General features: G+C 36.8%; 1 protein-coding gene and 1 long non-coding RNA gene across 16 annotated transcripts in view; one reads left to right on the top strand and one right to left on the bottom strand.

Moving 5' to 3' along the window:
- The window catches only part of arvcfb (ARVCF delta catenin family member b), a 280,305-nt gene that overhangs the window by 205,253 nt on the left and 58,441 nt on the right, over positions 1 to 16,611 (top strand). For 12 of the 15 annotated variants that reach the window (XM_067438967.1, XM_067438969.1, XM_067438973.1 and 9 more), the window contains 4 exons: positions 2,453 to 2,636; positions 10,838 to 10,955; positions 11,816 to 11,987; positions 14,898 to 14,915. In XM_067438967.1, the coding sequence (XP_067295068.1) occupies positions 2,453 to 2,636; positions 10,838 to 10,955; positions 11,816 to 11,987; positions 14,898 to 14,915 (492 nt within the window). The remainder of the gene's footprint in view (positions 1 to 2,452; positions 2,637 to 10,837; positions 10,956 to 11,815; positions 11,988 to 14,897; positions 14,916 to 16,611) is intronic. The other 3 variants (XM_067438968.1, XM_067438977.1, XM_067438980.1) reach the window with 1 other exon arrangement.
- LOC137071204 (uncharacterized) overlaps positions 1 to 16,611 on the bottom strand; it is a 186,880-nt gene that overhangs the window by 76,163 nt on the left and 94,106 nt on the right. The window lies entirely within an intron of this gene.

The raw sequence follows: 16,611 nt of genomic DNA on the forward strand, positions 1-16,611 counted from the left end.
AAACCTACAACACCAGATTGTATAGTTTTTACCACTATTGTGTGTGTGTTTGTACAATTAGTATTAATATATCATTATCTTGTATAAATATACACAGATGAGCCAAAACATGCCTAAGATACTGTTGGTCCGCCACGTGCTGCCAAACCAGTCCTGACCTGCCGAGGCATGGACTCTACAAGACCCCTGAAGGCATCTTGTGGTTTCTGGAACCAAGACGTTAGCAGCAGATCCTTCAAGTACTGTAGGCTGTGAGGCTGTGAGGTCTTCGTCATGTTCCTCAATCCATTAGTGAACAATGTGTGCAGTGTGGCAGGGTGCATTATCCTGATGAAAGAGGCCACTTTCCCCAGGGAACACCATTGTCATGAAGGGGTGTATCTTTTCTGCAACGATGTTTAGCTAGTAGCATGTGTCAAATTTACATCCACGTTAATGGCTGAACCCAGGGTTTCTCAGCGGAACATTTTCCAGATCATCACACTCCCTCAACCAGCTTGTCGTCATCCCAAACACCATCATTTCCCCAAGTAAAAGGTGTACACGTACACACCCGTCCACGTGGTATAAAAGAAAATAAAACTCATCGGACCAGGCAACCTTCTTCCATGGCTCCAAGGTTTTGTAAATGTCGACTGTGGACAGGAGTCATCATAGGCGCTCTGATTGATCTGCGGCTATGCAGCCTCATACGCAGCAGAGGGCGATGCTTGCGACACATTCCTCCCAAAACCATCATTACAATTTTGGGTAGCTTGTGCCTCAGTAGACCTTGTGTTGGCTCAGACCAGACGGGATAGCCTTAATTTCCTTGTGCATCAATGAGCCTTGGGCACCCAACAACCTGTCGCTGTTGTTGTTTATCGGAAAACTGTTAGTAAATTCTCACCACTGCTGCCTGGGAGCAACCCACAAGCCTTGCCATAACAATGTGGCCATTGTCAAAGATGTTCAGGTCTTTATTTCTTTATTTCCTGCCCATTTCTCCTGCATTCAACATGTTGAACACATTTTTTTGCTTGCCATCTACCAAGACTTTACCTTCTGACCTTGATCAACAATATTCACTTCACCTGTGACTGGTCATACTGTTTTAGCTCATCAGTTTAGGTCCCTCTTTTGTATTCATCTAGGAGATACAAATTTCATATTAAGGTTATTCATTATTATTTCATATAAATATCTATAAAATGTAGATGGTAATATATCAAATGAGTCAAGGTAAATTCATGGTTAAAAATGTATGACAAAGTCAAGTGCCTATAATTAGCAAGAGCTAATCAAATAGTGCAGTACTATTGTGAATTATAATTACAATTTAAAATCACTGCTTTTATGCATTTACATTTTTTTTTATTCCTTATAAGTAATTTGTCTACAAATGTTTGTACAGTAAATGTGTACATAATTGTAATCAATCCATATAAAAGCCTTTGACTGCTCCAACTTGCTCCAGTTGTCTGCACTGAAGTGAAGTTAATCAGCATGTGCTATGTATAGACCTACATCTCCTCTGACTACAAGCCTATCTGACACAATAACACGTGCATGAGCGCATGAGCTGGCTGGTAATGATCCATGCATCCGTAATGTGCCACTTTACCAAGTAGACATTCCCAGGTACAGCAAGGGCAATGTGTAAGGCATTTGTTATCTTGGCCTTAACCAGGGCCTAATGGCTATTCAGTGCCTAAGTGGTGATAGCAATGGAGCCTCCTTGCAGATGGCAGTACAAATTTGGTTATTATTAGAGGGTAAATAGATTTATTTGGGGGCTAAAAGAACCCAAGTCCTCATTACACAGATATATGACATGTTTATAGACCTCTTGTCTCCTGTTGTAGTTTCTGTCAGCAGAAACTGATCTGGAAGTAATTGCAGAGTGAAAAGAACATGGAGCGATTATGTGTATGTAGGGACGGAAAAGTAGATTCAGAGTTGTATCAGGATGTACATTTGTATGAGTTCGTGGTCAGCTATGTAAACATTTGCTATTTCTGTTTTTAGCGAAAATACCCCCCCGGTCCAGAGACTTCATTTTTACAAACCCAAGAGAAGACAGTTTATTTATCCACTCTACATTTCCAAGGGTTGCAGTAGCTGAACGGTGCTTGCCAAGTTAATAAAACAAAGCCTAGTCTTAACTCTAGGCATATATACGTCTGCTGGCTTATAGAACAAGCTTCTCTGTTTTATTGTCTGGAAAATGACAGCCTGGCCCCTTCACATTGTTTACGCTGAACAATTTTTCTCAAACTTTGCTTTTCCTTTCCATGCCTCTATAATGGAGGTTCCTGTCTGGAAACTCAGAATCAATGCTTTTGTAATGCGTGGTGCATGTCAACAGATCTAGCAATGCCACTTTTTGTTTGTAGCTCTTGTCATGTTAACAGATGTAACAGATTTTCTCTTTGTTTCTTTTCCTCTGTCCTCGTCTCATTGCACCTGTTAGGAACACTTTGGAACTTGTCCTCCTATGAGCCACTGAAGATGGTGATAATTAACCACGGGCTTCAGACGATGACTAATGAGGTCATCATCCCTCATTCGGGCTGGGAACACGAGCCAAACGAGGACTCAAAGCCACGGGACGCAGAGTGGACCACTGTCTTCAAGAACACATCCGGATGTCTTAGGTACACTGGTCTGATTGACAGCATCTTCATCATCCTCGTCAGTTGAACAATGTCAATGAATCCTTTTATTAGTCTTTGGGGTTTTACAAGTTTCTGCAAAAGCCTTTGCCCCATGTAGCCTATAGTAATTGATTGCTAAAAGGTTTCGAATGAACAAAAGGAATTCATTTGTGTATATTAAGATTTTTATTAATATTAAGAAATGTGTTTATTGTTAGTTAAGGCAATAACTAATGTTAACAAATGAGACCTTAGTTCGACTTAGTTTTTATTATTACTTTGTTTTTAATATTTCTATTTCTATTTAGCATTATTTTTATTTCAGTTTGAATACTTTTAGTACTTCAACTTCAACTTAAAACTATTTTATTTCAGTTAGATGCCAAGGCAAAAATTTATAAAAAAATTTGAAGTTCAATTTTTCCATCTAATATTTATATTTAATTTTATTTCAGCTTTATTTCATTCTACAGAAACTTTTTTTTTTTTTCTTTTTTTTTTATAGCTTATGTTTTAGTTAAATCAACAACACTTTCTAACTCATTGTCATACTGGCATATATCACTAGTGCTAGGATTGTTACTCAAAAATCTTTATTTATTACTCATTACCCGTGACTCTTTCAAAAGTTACATTTTTACTTTATTTATTACTCCCTGCCAACAGTTATCAACTACTCATTAGTTTACTTTTCCATTACACCCCTGAAAAATTGGTAATTGTTTAGTTCGCATTTCTTTAGACTAAATCATAATTTCTATTCATTTTCCACTGAATCATGTTATATGGTGAGCATATTAGTGGCTTCGAAAACGATGTCTCTGTGTTTTCACTTCCGCTGTTGCTGTTATGACTCATAACATAATTCACTGCAAATCTGTCACTCATATTAAATGTCCATAACCCGCCCTCCAATGACAGTTCCATTACACTTCCGTGTTCTAATAAACATACGATTACGACAATGTGATTTGGGCTATTTTTATAAGAATAAAGGATGTTTACCTGAGAAATGCTAAGCATGCTATAGCAAACAGCTTATTCTAAAAAATCCATGTTAGATCGCAATCAGAAGTTATTACATACACTCAGTGGTGGTTTACAGTGAGTTTTGAGTAAAAGTATAGTCATTTCATGAATTGTCATGTGTAGCTTAATGCTAATTTTAGCTACACTGTAAAAAATAAAAACGGAAAATGTACTGGTAATTTTCTGCCAGTGCATTATCCATTCATTTTTCGGAAATTTCAGTTAAAACACAAACTAATGCAATGTGTAATTCAAAATACAGGTAAAACACCTGTAAAAAAACAATATGAAAATTCCTTCATATTTATATGGTACATTGTGCCCTATTTTTATGGACTTTTTTTTACAGTGTATAGTTCACCTGTTACACATATCTTATTATATTTCATGATGTATGTTGTCAAAAGAATTCACATAAGGTGGAGAATGGGCAAGACATATAATGCCAGAGTAAAATGATGCAACAACTTACATTTAACAGTGGCATTCTTGTCATCTTTTCTCCCAATAAAATCAAAGTAGTGTCTTATTTATTTAAAGGTGCAGTGTGTGAATTTTTGTGGCAGCTAGCTGTGAAGTTGTGAATTGCAATCACTCACCGCTCACCCCTCCCTTTCAAAGCACATAGAGAAGCTACAGGGGCCAACACAGGACAAAAATGTCTTCAGAGAGAGCAAGAGTAGTTGACGCACCATAGAGAAGTTTTTCCGTTTAGGGCTACTGTAGAAACATGACGCCGCAAAGTGGCGATTTCACTGTAAGGGGACCTGCGGTGTATGATAGAAATGACTTATTCTAAGGTAATAAAAGCACAACAGTACATTATGTAAGGTCTTATACTCCATTGAAAACATAGTAATGTGTATTATATTGCATTTCTGTCAATAGAGCCTCATGAATACCACACACTCCACCTGCATATTAATAACGTAGCAATATTTCCAGCAGCTGAATGTAAGATTATCCATATTTCAAGCTTGGGGTGAGGTCGTGAGAGCTTGAGTATCTATGAATGATTGGATTTCAAATCAGTAGCAGTTAAAGCAACAAAAATAATGTTGTAACAAGCTACTTTATAGATGGTAAATGTAATATTATTACTGAAATCATTAGTAATAGTATACATTACTGGTTATTGCAGAAAGTTACTGCCCAACACTGATTATTATATATGGCTCTTGTGCCGTAGGGGTAAAAGAGCTCATCGAAATATTTAGCTTTTAGATCATGTTCATTTTTACCCATGGGAACAGAAGTTAAAATGAGTTGTATACTAGAAAGACAACCGATTTTGTAGAAATTGAATTTGTCAATGAAAAAAAAATAGAAACATCTCCACATAATAACTAAAGACAAAAATCAATAGTCTGTCTGTTCTATATTTAAGCATTATGTTATGAACTCTCTGTAGACACTGATCCTCTCCTCTGGGGGTCATTCTAGCAGCTCAGCTTTTGATTAAGATATCCAGTCACTAAAGGGCTTTATATCTCCATGGTTACCACGCATCCTGCCACAATAAATGGGGTTATTTTTTGTCTTGCACCCACTTCTGTCTCTAAAAGATAAAATTGCTTTATTAGTGGTTGTTTTTTCTTTTCATCTAAAAAGGATTTTATCATTCAGTATGGTCTTTATTTGTAATTGTAATTTTGAAACTTTAGCCTAAACTGAGGAGGTTTTTGACTTTAGCGGAAAAAATAATGGCAGATGAAAAATAAATTCTGACTTGGCGAACATTAAACTCGCGTGACTAATCGTCTGTTTCCACTGAACAACTTGATGGAAACGCACCTAATTTGCATTTGTTTTTCCGTGAACTTTGAATAGATTCACTTCGTGTTTGGATGGAAATCCAGAAAACAGCCTGTTGATTGACATAAATTGAGCAGAATGAGCACAACTCATCAGATCATGTAACTTTCCTCCACTGATGTGATATTGGGCTTAAACGATGTGATATAGTGCCATGACAGTGCCTACAGTGATCCTTCTTTTCTAGGATTCACTTATTAGAATTAGAATTTTCGGCAATCTTGACATTGTGGCATTAAATCAGTTTATTGTTGCCTTGTTTGGCTGTGACTATCCTTGTTTGACCTATCTAGACTTCCATGGCAATGGCGGATAAGCCTCAACACACAGGTCTGATTGTCTAAATCAGCTTGCTAGCGGCAGAAGCAGGTCAGTGTAGTTCAGTTTCATGACCTCAAGTGCTCTCTTTAAATCCTTAATCTTGTGATTGCATGAGTAGGAGCTTTGAACAGTGTTGTGGTTGCCCTTGTTCATAAAGAATATCTCATTTGTGCACTGTAAGGGGTTGATATGATCTATTGATATGCGTTACATTTGGTGTATAAGATAAGAGCTATGATTAAGATATGATTATATTCATATCTGTTCCCACATGTGATTCAGGGGTCTTTCAGGAGCAGGATTTGAATGCTATAAAACTCGTTGCAGTGTGGTATATTTCACCACTGAATATGTTGTATTCGCCCCACCTTTTTTCTTGAATTCCTCCCTCTCTTCTCTTATTTGAGCTGTGTCCTCTGTCGTGTGTGAGCTCAGCACTGAAGCTTCGGAGGGACGGGGCTGTGTTTTCACCCTCTGTTTCCTCTCTAGCAGCCAGGCCTCTAATCTCCTGCTGCTACTGCTGGTTGTGCTGCAACCTGCTGGGCCAAGTCCAACTTCTGCTTGCTTCTCTATGTTGTGACTCTACCTCCCTGCCTTCATCCACTCTTCTTAGTCTCTCAGTATGTTCCTTTTCTTTTCCACTATACCATTTCATAAAACATTGCAGATATCGGCAAAAAAAATTAGATAGGAAAAATGGACATAATTATTTATTTATATGTCCATTAATTGAGTTTGTTGATGTCAACTCATTGAATAGAAAAAAGTAACATAATTCTTAAATAATATTGCAATTAAATAATAACAATAATAATAATGCTATTATTCTGTCATTTAATTACTCGCCCTTGTGTCGTTCCAAACCCGTAAGACTGTAGTTCAACTTCAGAACACAAATAAAGATCTTTTTGATGAAATCCATCCATTGACTGCTAGAAGCTTGATGTGCTGCGTGACCCGAGAATGAACTTACTGGTTCTTGAGGATCTCAAACATGCTGCGTAACACATGAGAATGAACCTCAATGGTTCTTGCGTAAGCTCAAACGTGATGCGTAACACGATAATGAACCTCAATGGTTCTTGAGGAAGCTCAAACATGCTGCGTAACACATGAGAATTAATCTCATTGGTTCTTGCTGTAGCTCAAAAATGTTGCATGGTAAATGGACTGCATTTATATAGCACTTCAACAAACCCATGGCCACCAAAGTGCTTTACATATTGCCTCACATTCACCCATTCATTCTCTTATGCATACACCGACGGCGTTGTCAGCCATGCAAGGCACCATCCAGCTCGTCTGGAGCAGCTGGGGTTTGGTGTCTTGCTCATGGACACCTCGACACTAACCGGGGATGGAACCACCAACCTTCCGGTTTATAGACCTACATGAACCACTGAGCCACTGCCGCCCCATATATGTGAATGAACAACATTTTGAACATGTGAACGAACCTCATTGGTTTTGCACATCAAACGAACATGCTTGAGCCTCTGTTTACCACATCTGAAGTGTTAGGGGATTAATGTTTATATGTGAATAAAAGCCTAAATTCAAGCTGTTCATCATATTAAGCGTTTGTGTGTCTCCAGAAAATTTGGACTAAAGCACTAAATTCATATGGAATGGTTTTATGATCTCTTTTATGACTCATCAAAGTTGTGTAGCTGTCAATGGATGGAGAGATTTCTCTATTGGTCGACCTGTTTCTTTCTCTTTGTTTTTAAGACGAGAAACATCCAGGAATACGTCTTTTCTCTCTTTTATTCTTTCTCAGCCTCCTTATCTCGCTTTAGCTCGTTCTCATTTGCCAAGGCTTTTCTTGGCTATTGCCCTGTGACAGGTCAATCAATATTATCAGGTTAACCAGTTCCTCAGCCGGTCTAAAGTATGTTATAGGGAAAGGTGGTAGTTCAGCCATTATGGCATTGTGTGTTTCCACATGCCACCTTTCAGCAGGTCACTAGCACACATCATCACAGACATGCGGTTGTGCACAACGCCACTCCATCCTCATCTTGTCTTTTTAGCCTCAGCTCAGCTTGTATCCATGGAAACTGTATCCTGTGACATCTGTTGCCTAGTAAGCTGCTTGGAGGCAGAGTTTTGTTTCCTGACTCTCCTTGGCTCCCTTTATTTATTTCTTTGTCCAATGTAACAAATTTGTAATTCCCGATTAGTGCGTCCATGTCCAGTTTAAAGTTAAGATATTTGGAGCTCTTTTTCATATTTGGAGACTTTTTCGAAGTCTTAACACAGAGCAGAGACAAGCGATGAAGTGTTTATCAGTGATATTCATTTTATTTTGACAATATTTCCAGGATATATTCACATTAGTCACTGAATCATGTTATTGTACTATACATACATATGTTAAGGCTGACAATTTTACAGGTCAGGGGCACAATTTTGTGCGTGCGTGCGTGCATCTTTTAAATTATGTCCCAAAGGACAGTCAGCACAATATCAAATACTGCCTACAATTACTTGTACCTAAATCACAGTTTGGGAATCTGAAACTGTGATATTGTTTTGTTTATTCCACAATATCATGTCTTGGATTCTCAAACTGTGATTTAGGTACAAGTAATTGTAGGCAGTATTTGATATTGTGCTGACTGTCCTTTGGGCATTAGGGAGGAAAAAGACAGGTAGCTGTAAAATTGCAATCCATCTCTCTTATATCTGGACTGCAGCCACAACAGATGTACAGCTGGAAAATGTTCCATTCCATATGGGTGGTTATACTGCAAATGGGTTTATATTTCTTATGCTGGACCCATTTGTTTGGCAGGGTGCTAGTTTAATTTATGTTTTCTGCAGTTGTCATTTAATAGTGATGACTCTGGAGTGAGGCTTTTTTATATGTATGATTTTAGCTTGGCAATCTAGTTATAAAAAAAACTACAGCTTGAACAGCTGGTAGGAAAGAAATTTCAGTGTAAAGAATAAGGAACCCAGATGGCTCCCTGTGCCTTCTCAGGCTGTTGACACACTGGATGTTTTTGTTTTTTTGTTGTTGTTGTTGTTGTTTTTTTCTTATATAATGCTAACCTTATATGTATATTAATGTAATCTGTCCTCCATCAGGACAATGGTCATCTTAACAGGTCTGAGATCTGTAATAATGGGTAACTGAAAGTACCTCATTGGACTTAGGCTTGAATGTGGGTTTAATTGGATTGGATGACTGTATATTATTTATCATACACCAAAAAAGGCCCACAATAAAATTAGCATATACAAATTTGATAGCATACAAACAATGAATTGATTCCTCTTTCACATCTATTTTCACACTATTCAATGTGCTTGAATAGACAAATACACAAAAAATAACAAGTCTCTGAAAGTATCATAAATACTCATAAATACAGTCAGTTACATCTTAAGAGAACCTAAAAAGTTGATAAAGAAATTTGATGGGTGCCATTATATTGTATCCGTGCATATGGTATCCGTGCAAAGTCATTAATGATAATCAAACAACAAAATACAGTTTTAAAAAAGATTAATTTATATTTAATTGATATAGTGAACACTATACTGTTATTGTAAAATGTTGCTGCATACACTAGAGTTAGATCTTACTTTATTTGTAACTTTGTTATAATGTATTTATCTATGCTTGTAATTAGTGCACATTGATTTAGTACTGACTGTTCTATAAATAATGTTTGGACTTTATTAGTTAAACTAGTGGTTTTGCTGTGGTATCAAAGTACTTAAATTGTCCTGTGCGGTCTTCTGTCATTTCTGACTGGAGAATTTTACGTTTTGAATTGTTAAAAATCACAGCTTCATCAGAATGGTACGAAACTTGGGGACTTGTATGACACTTGTGAACACTAAAACTGAGGGCATGATTCGAACAGGCCAAGAGGTCATAAAAAAAAGTCACATTCATTCTCTTCATGTGAATGGAAAAGAATTGGAAATTAAAACAAAAAATAAAAAAATATATATATTTTTATGTGCACAATCTACAAATCGACCACAATACTGAAAGAAGTACACATCAGTAAAGGGGTGACACTATAAAACATCAAGAATGTGATATATAAATATCCCTGCACACGCAGATACACACACACACACACACACACACACACACACACACACACACACACACACACACACACACACACACACACAAAACCCTATGAATTAAAATATTGGGTAACAAGATGCTTCTTTGCCTTGTCTTTCTAACACAATGTTCATGTTTGACTGTAATCATAATGCATAAACTAACACTACAAATCACTATTTCTAACAAAAAAAAAATCAAAAACTTGACAAAAAGTAGACTTTGAGATTGTTTAAGTATATTTAAATTTTCCACCTAATAAACATGTAATTATGTCTAAAAACTAGGCAATTCACAGACTGCTCTATAGAGAGCTATACAGGCAACTAGTGGTTACACAACGCGTATTACATGTTTTCTTTCTATATTCTCAACAACTGATGCTAATCTGCCTTCAAAAAATTGTATTTTAGAAGCCTAGACCCTAGAGTTTATTTTAATCTAAAATACTGCATAAATTATTTTTATTTAATTTATTTTCAATAATTATTTTCTATGGGAAACATTTATATTAATTACTGCATAAATGTTAATTAGTACCACAAAACCCTCTCAAAATGCTAACTTAAAAAGAATTTAAATATTAGGGGTCCGATCTCTCTTGACCACTAAGACCACCAGTGTGATTTTAAAGTAAAGACAGCACAAGGGTTAAGTAATTAATTGCTGATCGAAAAAGGATCCAATCCATGAATCAATACATGTTGTGATCCGTTGAGCCACTTTTATTTAAATGTTATTGGCATATTTAATTCCTTAACTTCTTTTTACCATGCAGTAGCTTCTATTTACTTTTACAAGAGCAGTCTGACTAAAGTTTAATTACTTAAATTATGATTAGTTTGTAGCTTGGCAACTACAGTTTCTCAAAGTAGCTTCCTCAACAAAAACTTTTAGTAAAAATGCTTGCACTTACTACTCATGCTTTTGCTATTTGCTGTAGGAATGTGAGCTCAGACGGTGCAGAGGCACGCAGACGGTTGAGAGAGTGTGAGGGGCTGGTAGATGCCTTGCTGCATGCACTGCAGTCTGCTGTGGGAAAGAAGGACATGGACAACAAGGTGAGTGTATTTAGCAGAAGCTGGAGCCTGGATCCATCTTTGTTTAAACATTATACAATTTCTGCCCTAAATTAACTTATATGGTTACACTTTATTTTAAGGTTCAGTTATTAAAGGGATACATCACCGCTTTTTCATATTAAACTATGTTATTCCCTTAACTAAGACGAGTTGATGCATACCTCTCTCGTTTGAGTGCGTGCACTTAATCTCTCTGATGTGCGGTGATGATCTGATAGCATTTAGCTTACCCCACTAAGCCCAGTTCATTCACTATGGTACCAAACAGAGATCAAGTTAGAAGTACCAAACACCTCCACGTTTTTCCTATTTAAATACAGTTACACGAATAGTTGAACGATCAAGTATGATTACATAAAATAAAATGTGGTGCTTTTTCTAAGCGGATTAAAAAGGAGAACTATAATGTATGGCGGAACAGCATTTCTGAGAGTACTTCCCCCTCCCCCTTATTGATAGAAATGAGAGAGGGAGGGAGGATTTTTCAGCCTGTGGTCGAGAGAATCATTGCAGTTGCCGCTGCATTGCCGCTTTCAAAATAATCCCTCTCTCATGTGAACTGAACTGACAGAGGCATGGATATAACAGGAGAGCTGAAGCTCATTAAATATGCAAATCTTATCCAATCCTAGCCGTGGGCGTTTACTTCAAAGTCTCCAGTGTCACACCCATCAAAATCCAGCGTTCAGAAAACAGCCTCAAAACCAGTGTAGAAAATAGCTTATCATTATTAGTTATGATGTTTTTGGATGTAAAAACCACACAAATGTCATTAGAATATATATATTAGAATATGGTTGATTTTTTTAAAAACAATTCTTTCTCTTGCTGTCTTTTAGTCTGTGGAGAATTGTGTTTGCATCATGAGGAACCTGTCTTACCACGTGCACAAGGAAGTTCCAGGGGCTGAGAAGTTCCAGGACCCCTCGACTCTTCAGGGCCCCGGCTCTGCTGGCACTCAAAGGAAGAAGAAAGATGATGCAGGCTGCTTCGGAGGAAAGAAGGCCAAAGGTCATTATTGAATTCTTCTTTATCTCATTTATGTGCTTTACACTTCTAAAACAGTATTGAGCACCTTTATATCATTGAGTCTTGATCATCAACAACAGCCATATTCTTCCATCTGCAGCAGGTTCATGGAGGGCAGTATGATCCTAGCATTTACACAACAGCATAAATCCCAGTGCAGGCAGATAATAGGAAGCTAAATGATGCTTGAGTCTATTTGTTTGGCCTGTGATCTTTTGTGGCTTATGATTCATTACTGGAGTGTGTCTGGAGTATCAATGTTGAATCAATATTCATCTTTAAATAGATGTGGGTGTAGGTTCAGTGCTTGTGGTGCTACACTGTCTGAGTTGAATCAGTTCTTTGAAGCGCTTTGCTTTTAAACTGTTGTCCAGGTACTCATTCTTTATACAATGCCAAAAGAGCAGGTTCATTCCAGTTCCAGCTGGTTTCTATCAAAAAAATGTATGATACATTTTTGTTTTATTTGTCCAGATTTGTGTTCTCTCGCAAATGAACTGATGAGAGACCTCTTGAATATGAATTAGTCAATTGATTCTCAAACAGATCTATAAGGGAACTCAGTAAACGACCCGAAGGAGCAAAAAAAAGCAAAGATGACAACATTGATGTCATACTGTGCCTCATGGACCTTTTTAAATGAGGTTTGTTTATCTGTCAGTGGCCCTGGAGATGTACTTTGAAGATGCAAGTGGCCTATATTTGCACCAGATAATGCCCTTAACAAGCATTAAGGAATGTTTTCCCAGCAAGCTATTTGGAAAGATCTATAGTCCCGGCATTATTTCACAGTCTTGTTCACAAAACACAATGTTTAGGTTGCCATGTTGGCTTACCGCAAATTAAGGAGAAAGTGTGTAATTTCTAACTACTATAATCTTAGAAATTATAGAAAATGTATCGCTGTATTTATTTCTTCATTATTAAAATGTGTTAATGTCATATAGGCTAAATTACACTGGCATTCAAAAATGTGGGGTCAGTAAGTTTTTGTAAAGAAATGTATTTAGCAAGGATGCATTTATTGATCAAAAGTTACAGTAAATACATATAATACATATAATACACATATACTTCCATGTGTCATTATTATCACCAAAATCAAGAGTTGCAAGGTTTTTCACCTGTAAATTTCAGAGAATTTTTGACGTGTTTTGTCAGTAATTAGAAGTGCATTGCATTACATTTTCTACCAGCAACCATATCACTCTGTAGCCTAAGACTGGTTGCCCACTGAAGCTAAGCAGGGTTGAGCCTGGTCAGTACCTAAATGGGAGACCTCCTGGGAAAACCGGGTTGCTGCAGGTAGAGGTGTTAGTGAGGCCAGCAGGGGGCGCTCACCCTGGGGTCTGTGGGTCCTAACACCCCTGTATAGTGATGGTACCGTATACTAAACTGTCAAAGAGCACCGTCCTTCAGATAAAACGTTAAACCAAGGTTCTGACTGTCTGGTCGTTAAAAATCCCAGGATGTCCTTCGGAAAAAGTGCTTTATAAATGTAACAAATTATTATTATTATCAGCTTAACAGGTTATAAAGGTTATTGCAGCTATGTAGGCACTCATTTGGCCAAAAATCTCATGTTATAAAAGATGAAGTGCTACACAGTAGTGTTGTCAAAAGTACAGTACTGAAATTGTAAACATTTTAAGATACCAGCTTTTCTCTCTAGCATTTTGAATGCTGTTGAACGGATTCTTAAATCCTCTGATTGTCTGTTGTGTTCACACACTCAACATATATATGTCTGTGATTGGCTACAATGATCAATGCTTCGAAAACATGACATTTCTTCAGTTTCAATACCATCTTGGTACCGAAGTGCGTACTTTTGACAACGCTACTACATTGAGGCTATTTAAGACATTATTTTCTATGACTCAACAAGTTTTAGAATAAGACATATGATCCTCAAATACATAAAACAGGAGCAGAGAAAAGCACCTTTATATCATTGATATCACCTTTTTATAAAGAAAATGCTGTACTTATTGAAAGAACCAATTTTTTATTTACCCTTGCATTGCAAACAAGCAGAAACAGTCCAAAATGTTTACAGCACTTCATTCACTGGTGGTGGTTGAGGAGAGACCCCTGACATGATTGTAAGACCCTATATACTGTAAATACCCTATATATTCATTCTCAATAGAGGTGGGGCAGAGTTATAAGGTTTGAGTGACCAATAGGTTCAAGGATCCAATAAAGTTACGAGGTTTAGTCGCAAAACCCACAGACATTTTGTTTTACAAATACAGCCTTGACTAGCAAAAGGGACTTGTTTCACAAACATTGTAAAAAACTGTACTGACCCCAAACTTTTGAACGGTTGTAATAATGAGCCTCAGCACTCAGAGAGCCAATAGACGTTTATATGTCTATGCTATTAAACTGAATGTGTTGATTTTCAGGTGGCTAGCTGAAAAACTTGACTTTGACACTTTAGCAATCTAAGTAAATTGCCCAGCCATTGAAACAGTTCTTCATACAGTTCTGATTATGCAAATGCTCACTATAATAACCCAGCAGCAACTCGGAGAATGCTGCGCACGCTCTGTTACATTATGAATTGTTCTGACACATTGCAGAACACAACGATGCATGAAATCATACTAACTTCCTTGTAACCATTTAGTGAATTTGCTCTAAAGAGCGGTGCAAACTGATAAACTCTTTTTCACTTGAGAGAACTAATGGAACTGACTCTCTCCCAAACTTTAGACTTGCTATAAACTCTTTTTTTTTATACACTCCGTTTTCCTATGTACTTTTAAAGTGTTTCACAAATAGATTCTGTCTGCTTTAATACACACACTCTCTGAATCTCCTCTTTTCTTCCCCTGCCTGCTTTTTTTTCTTATTGCTGCTGTTCCTACATTGGGCTAACTTTAGAGGAATGGTTTAATCAAGGTGAGTGTATCTTCCTGCTTTTCCTCAGTCTGCCTGTTTCTCTCAGCATACACCCCTACATCTTTATCAGAATAAAATTTTAATCACTGCAAATTTTTTCACTCTTTCAACTTTCATTCTTAAACACCAGTGTTCCTCTCTTCAAGGAAATGTCAAACCTGTGCCAATTTAGCAAGTTCAAAGCCCTTTTAAATGGGTGTAGATGTCTGCGTGTGTCTTGTCTGTTAACAAGGCCTGTTTTTTTCATTCTGTCTTCTTGTCCATTTCTTTAAAGGGAGAGTTCACCCAAAACAAGTCATCATTTACTCACCCTCATGTTAATCTAAACCTATATGATTTTTTTTGTTTGTTTTGTTATATAGAACACAAAAGGAGATGTTAGACAATGCTTAAATAGTTATCCATACATTGAAAGCGAATGTTGACTGTCAAGGCTGTCAAACATAAGTGCCATAGTACACTCTATGTTAAATTACGTCTGCATTACATAGTGTTTGCACTGTCAGTTGTGATGAAAGCTTTCATTAGTGTGCAGAAATAGAGATGCAATATTGGAATGCATTCCTGCGCTCAACATGTCTGTGATCGCTACAATGCTCATTACTGCAACCTTTCATGCCACAATCGAAATATAATGCAATAGGTCTAAATATAATGCTAATCAAATCTTTTCATGATTAGTTAACTTTGAGAGCTGTAATAGTAAAAACATACTATAAGTTTTTGAGAGAGTTAAACATGTAATACTTGGCTATTTCATAAGCAAAGATGTTAGCCAATCACAGCAGTGGGCGTTACACTGAAGTATCAAAGCAGACACGCCCCTTCAAACAGAGCGTTCAAATCAGACGGCTGAAATTTTTATAAATATATAAATATTTAAAATATTTAATTAATTTATATTTTAAAAAATAATGAAATTGACCATTTTTTATGTAAGAATCATGCTAACATTATAAGCGTACCCCAGGAGACATTATACAATAATAAAATAATGCAGTCCAGATTTTAGGTTTTAAAAAATATGCCAGTATATTATGCAGTGTTGCTTCTCGCTTCTCATTTCTTGATCTTGTTTTAAGGCTTTTTAAAGGAAAACCAATAAAAAAGATGAATTAAATAATAATGTAGTTTATTCATTCATTTAATAATTCATTCAGATATTCAACATTCACTAAAAATCGTCCCTTGCATATTTACATTTGGTGCACCGTGATTGCAATACAAGATGCACTGCACGTTTGCCTTTTATACCAATTCACCAAATTTCTATTTGTTTATTTAATTTGTACAAATAAGATGTTAAGTGCTTCGGTGATAGACAAGCTTTTCACTGAAAAATTTGGTTTTGGTTTTGGTTTTGGTCTTTTCCTGTAATATTGTGGCTTCGGCGCAGCGGTTTTTAAACCTGTCCTGGAGGCACCCCAGCCCTGCACGTTTTGTATGTCTCCCTTTTCAGACACACCCAATTTAGTTCTTTCAGTCTCTATTAATGAGATGATGAGTTGAATCAGTTGTGATAAATGAAGGAGACACACAATATGTGCAGGGTTTGGGTGCCACCACTGCTTAAGAGTACTTGATATATAGTGTGTGTGAGATTATTTTTAAGATGCTTTTTGTCATTTTTGGAGCATGTCAAATATGTTTGGAACAATATGAGGGTGAGTAAATAAAGGCAGAATGTTCATTTGTA

This window comes from Pseudorasbora parva, chromosome 3 (assembly GCF_024679245.1).
Source record: "Pseudorasbora parva isolate DD20220531a chromosome 3, ASM2467924v1, whole genome shotgun sequence".
Classification (NCBI taxonomy): domain Eukaryota; kingdom Metazoa; phylum Chordata; class Actinopteri; order Cypriniformes; family Gobionidae; genus Pseudorasbora; species Pseudorasbora parva.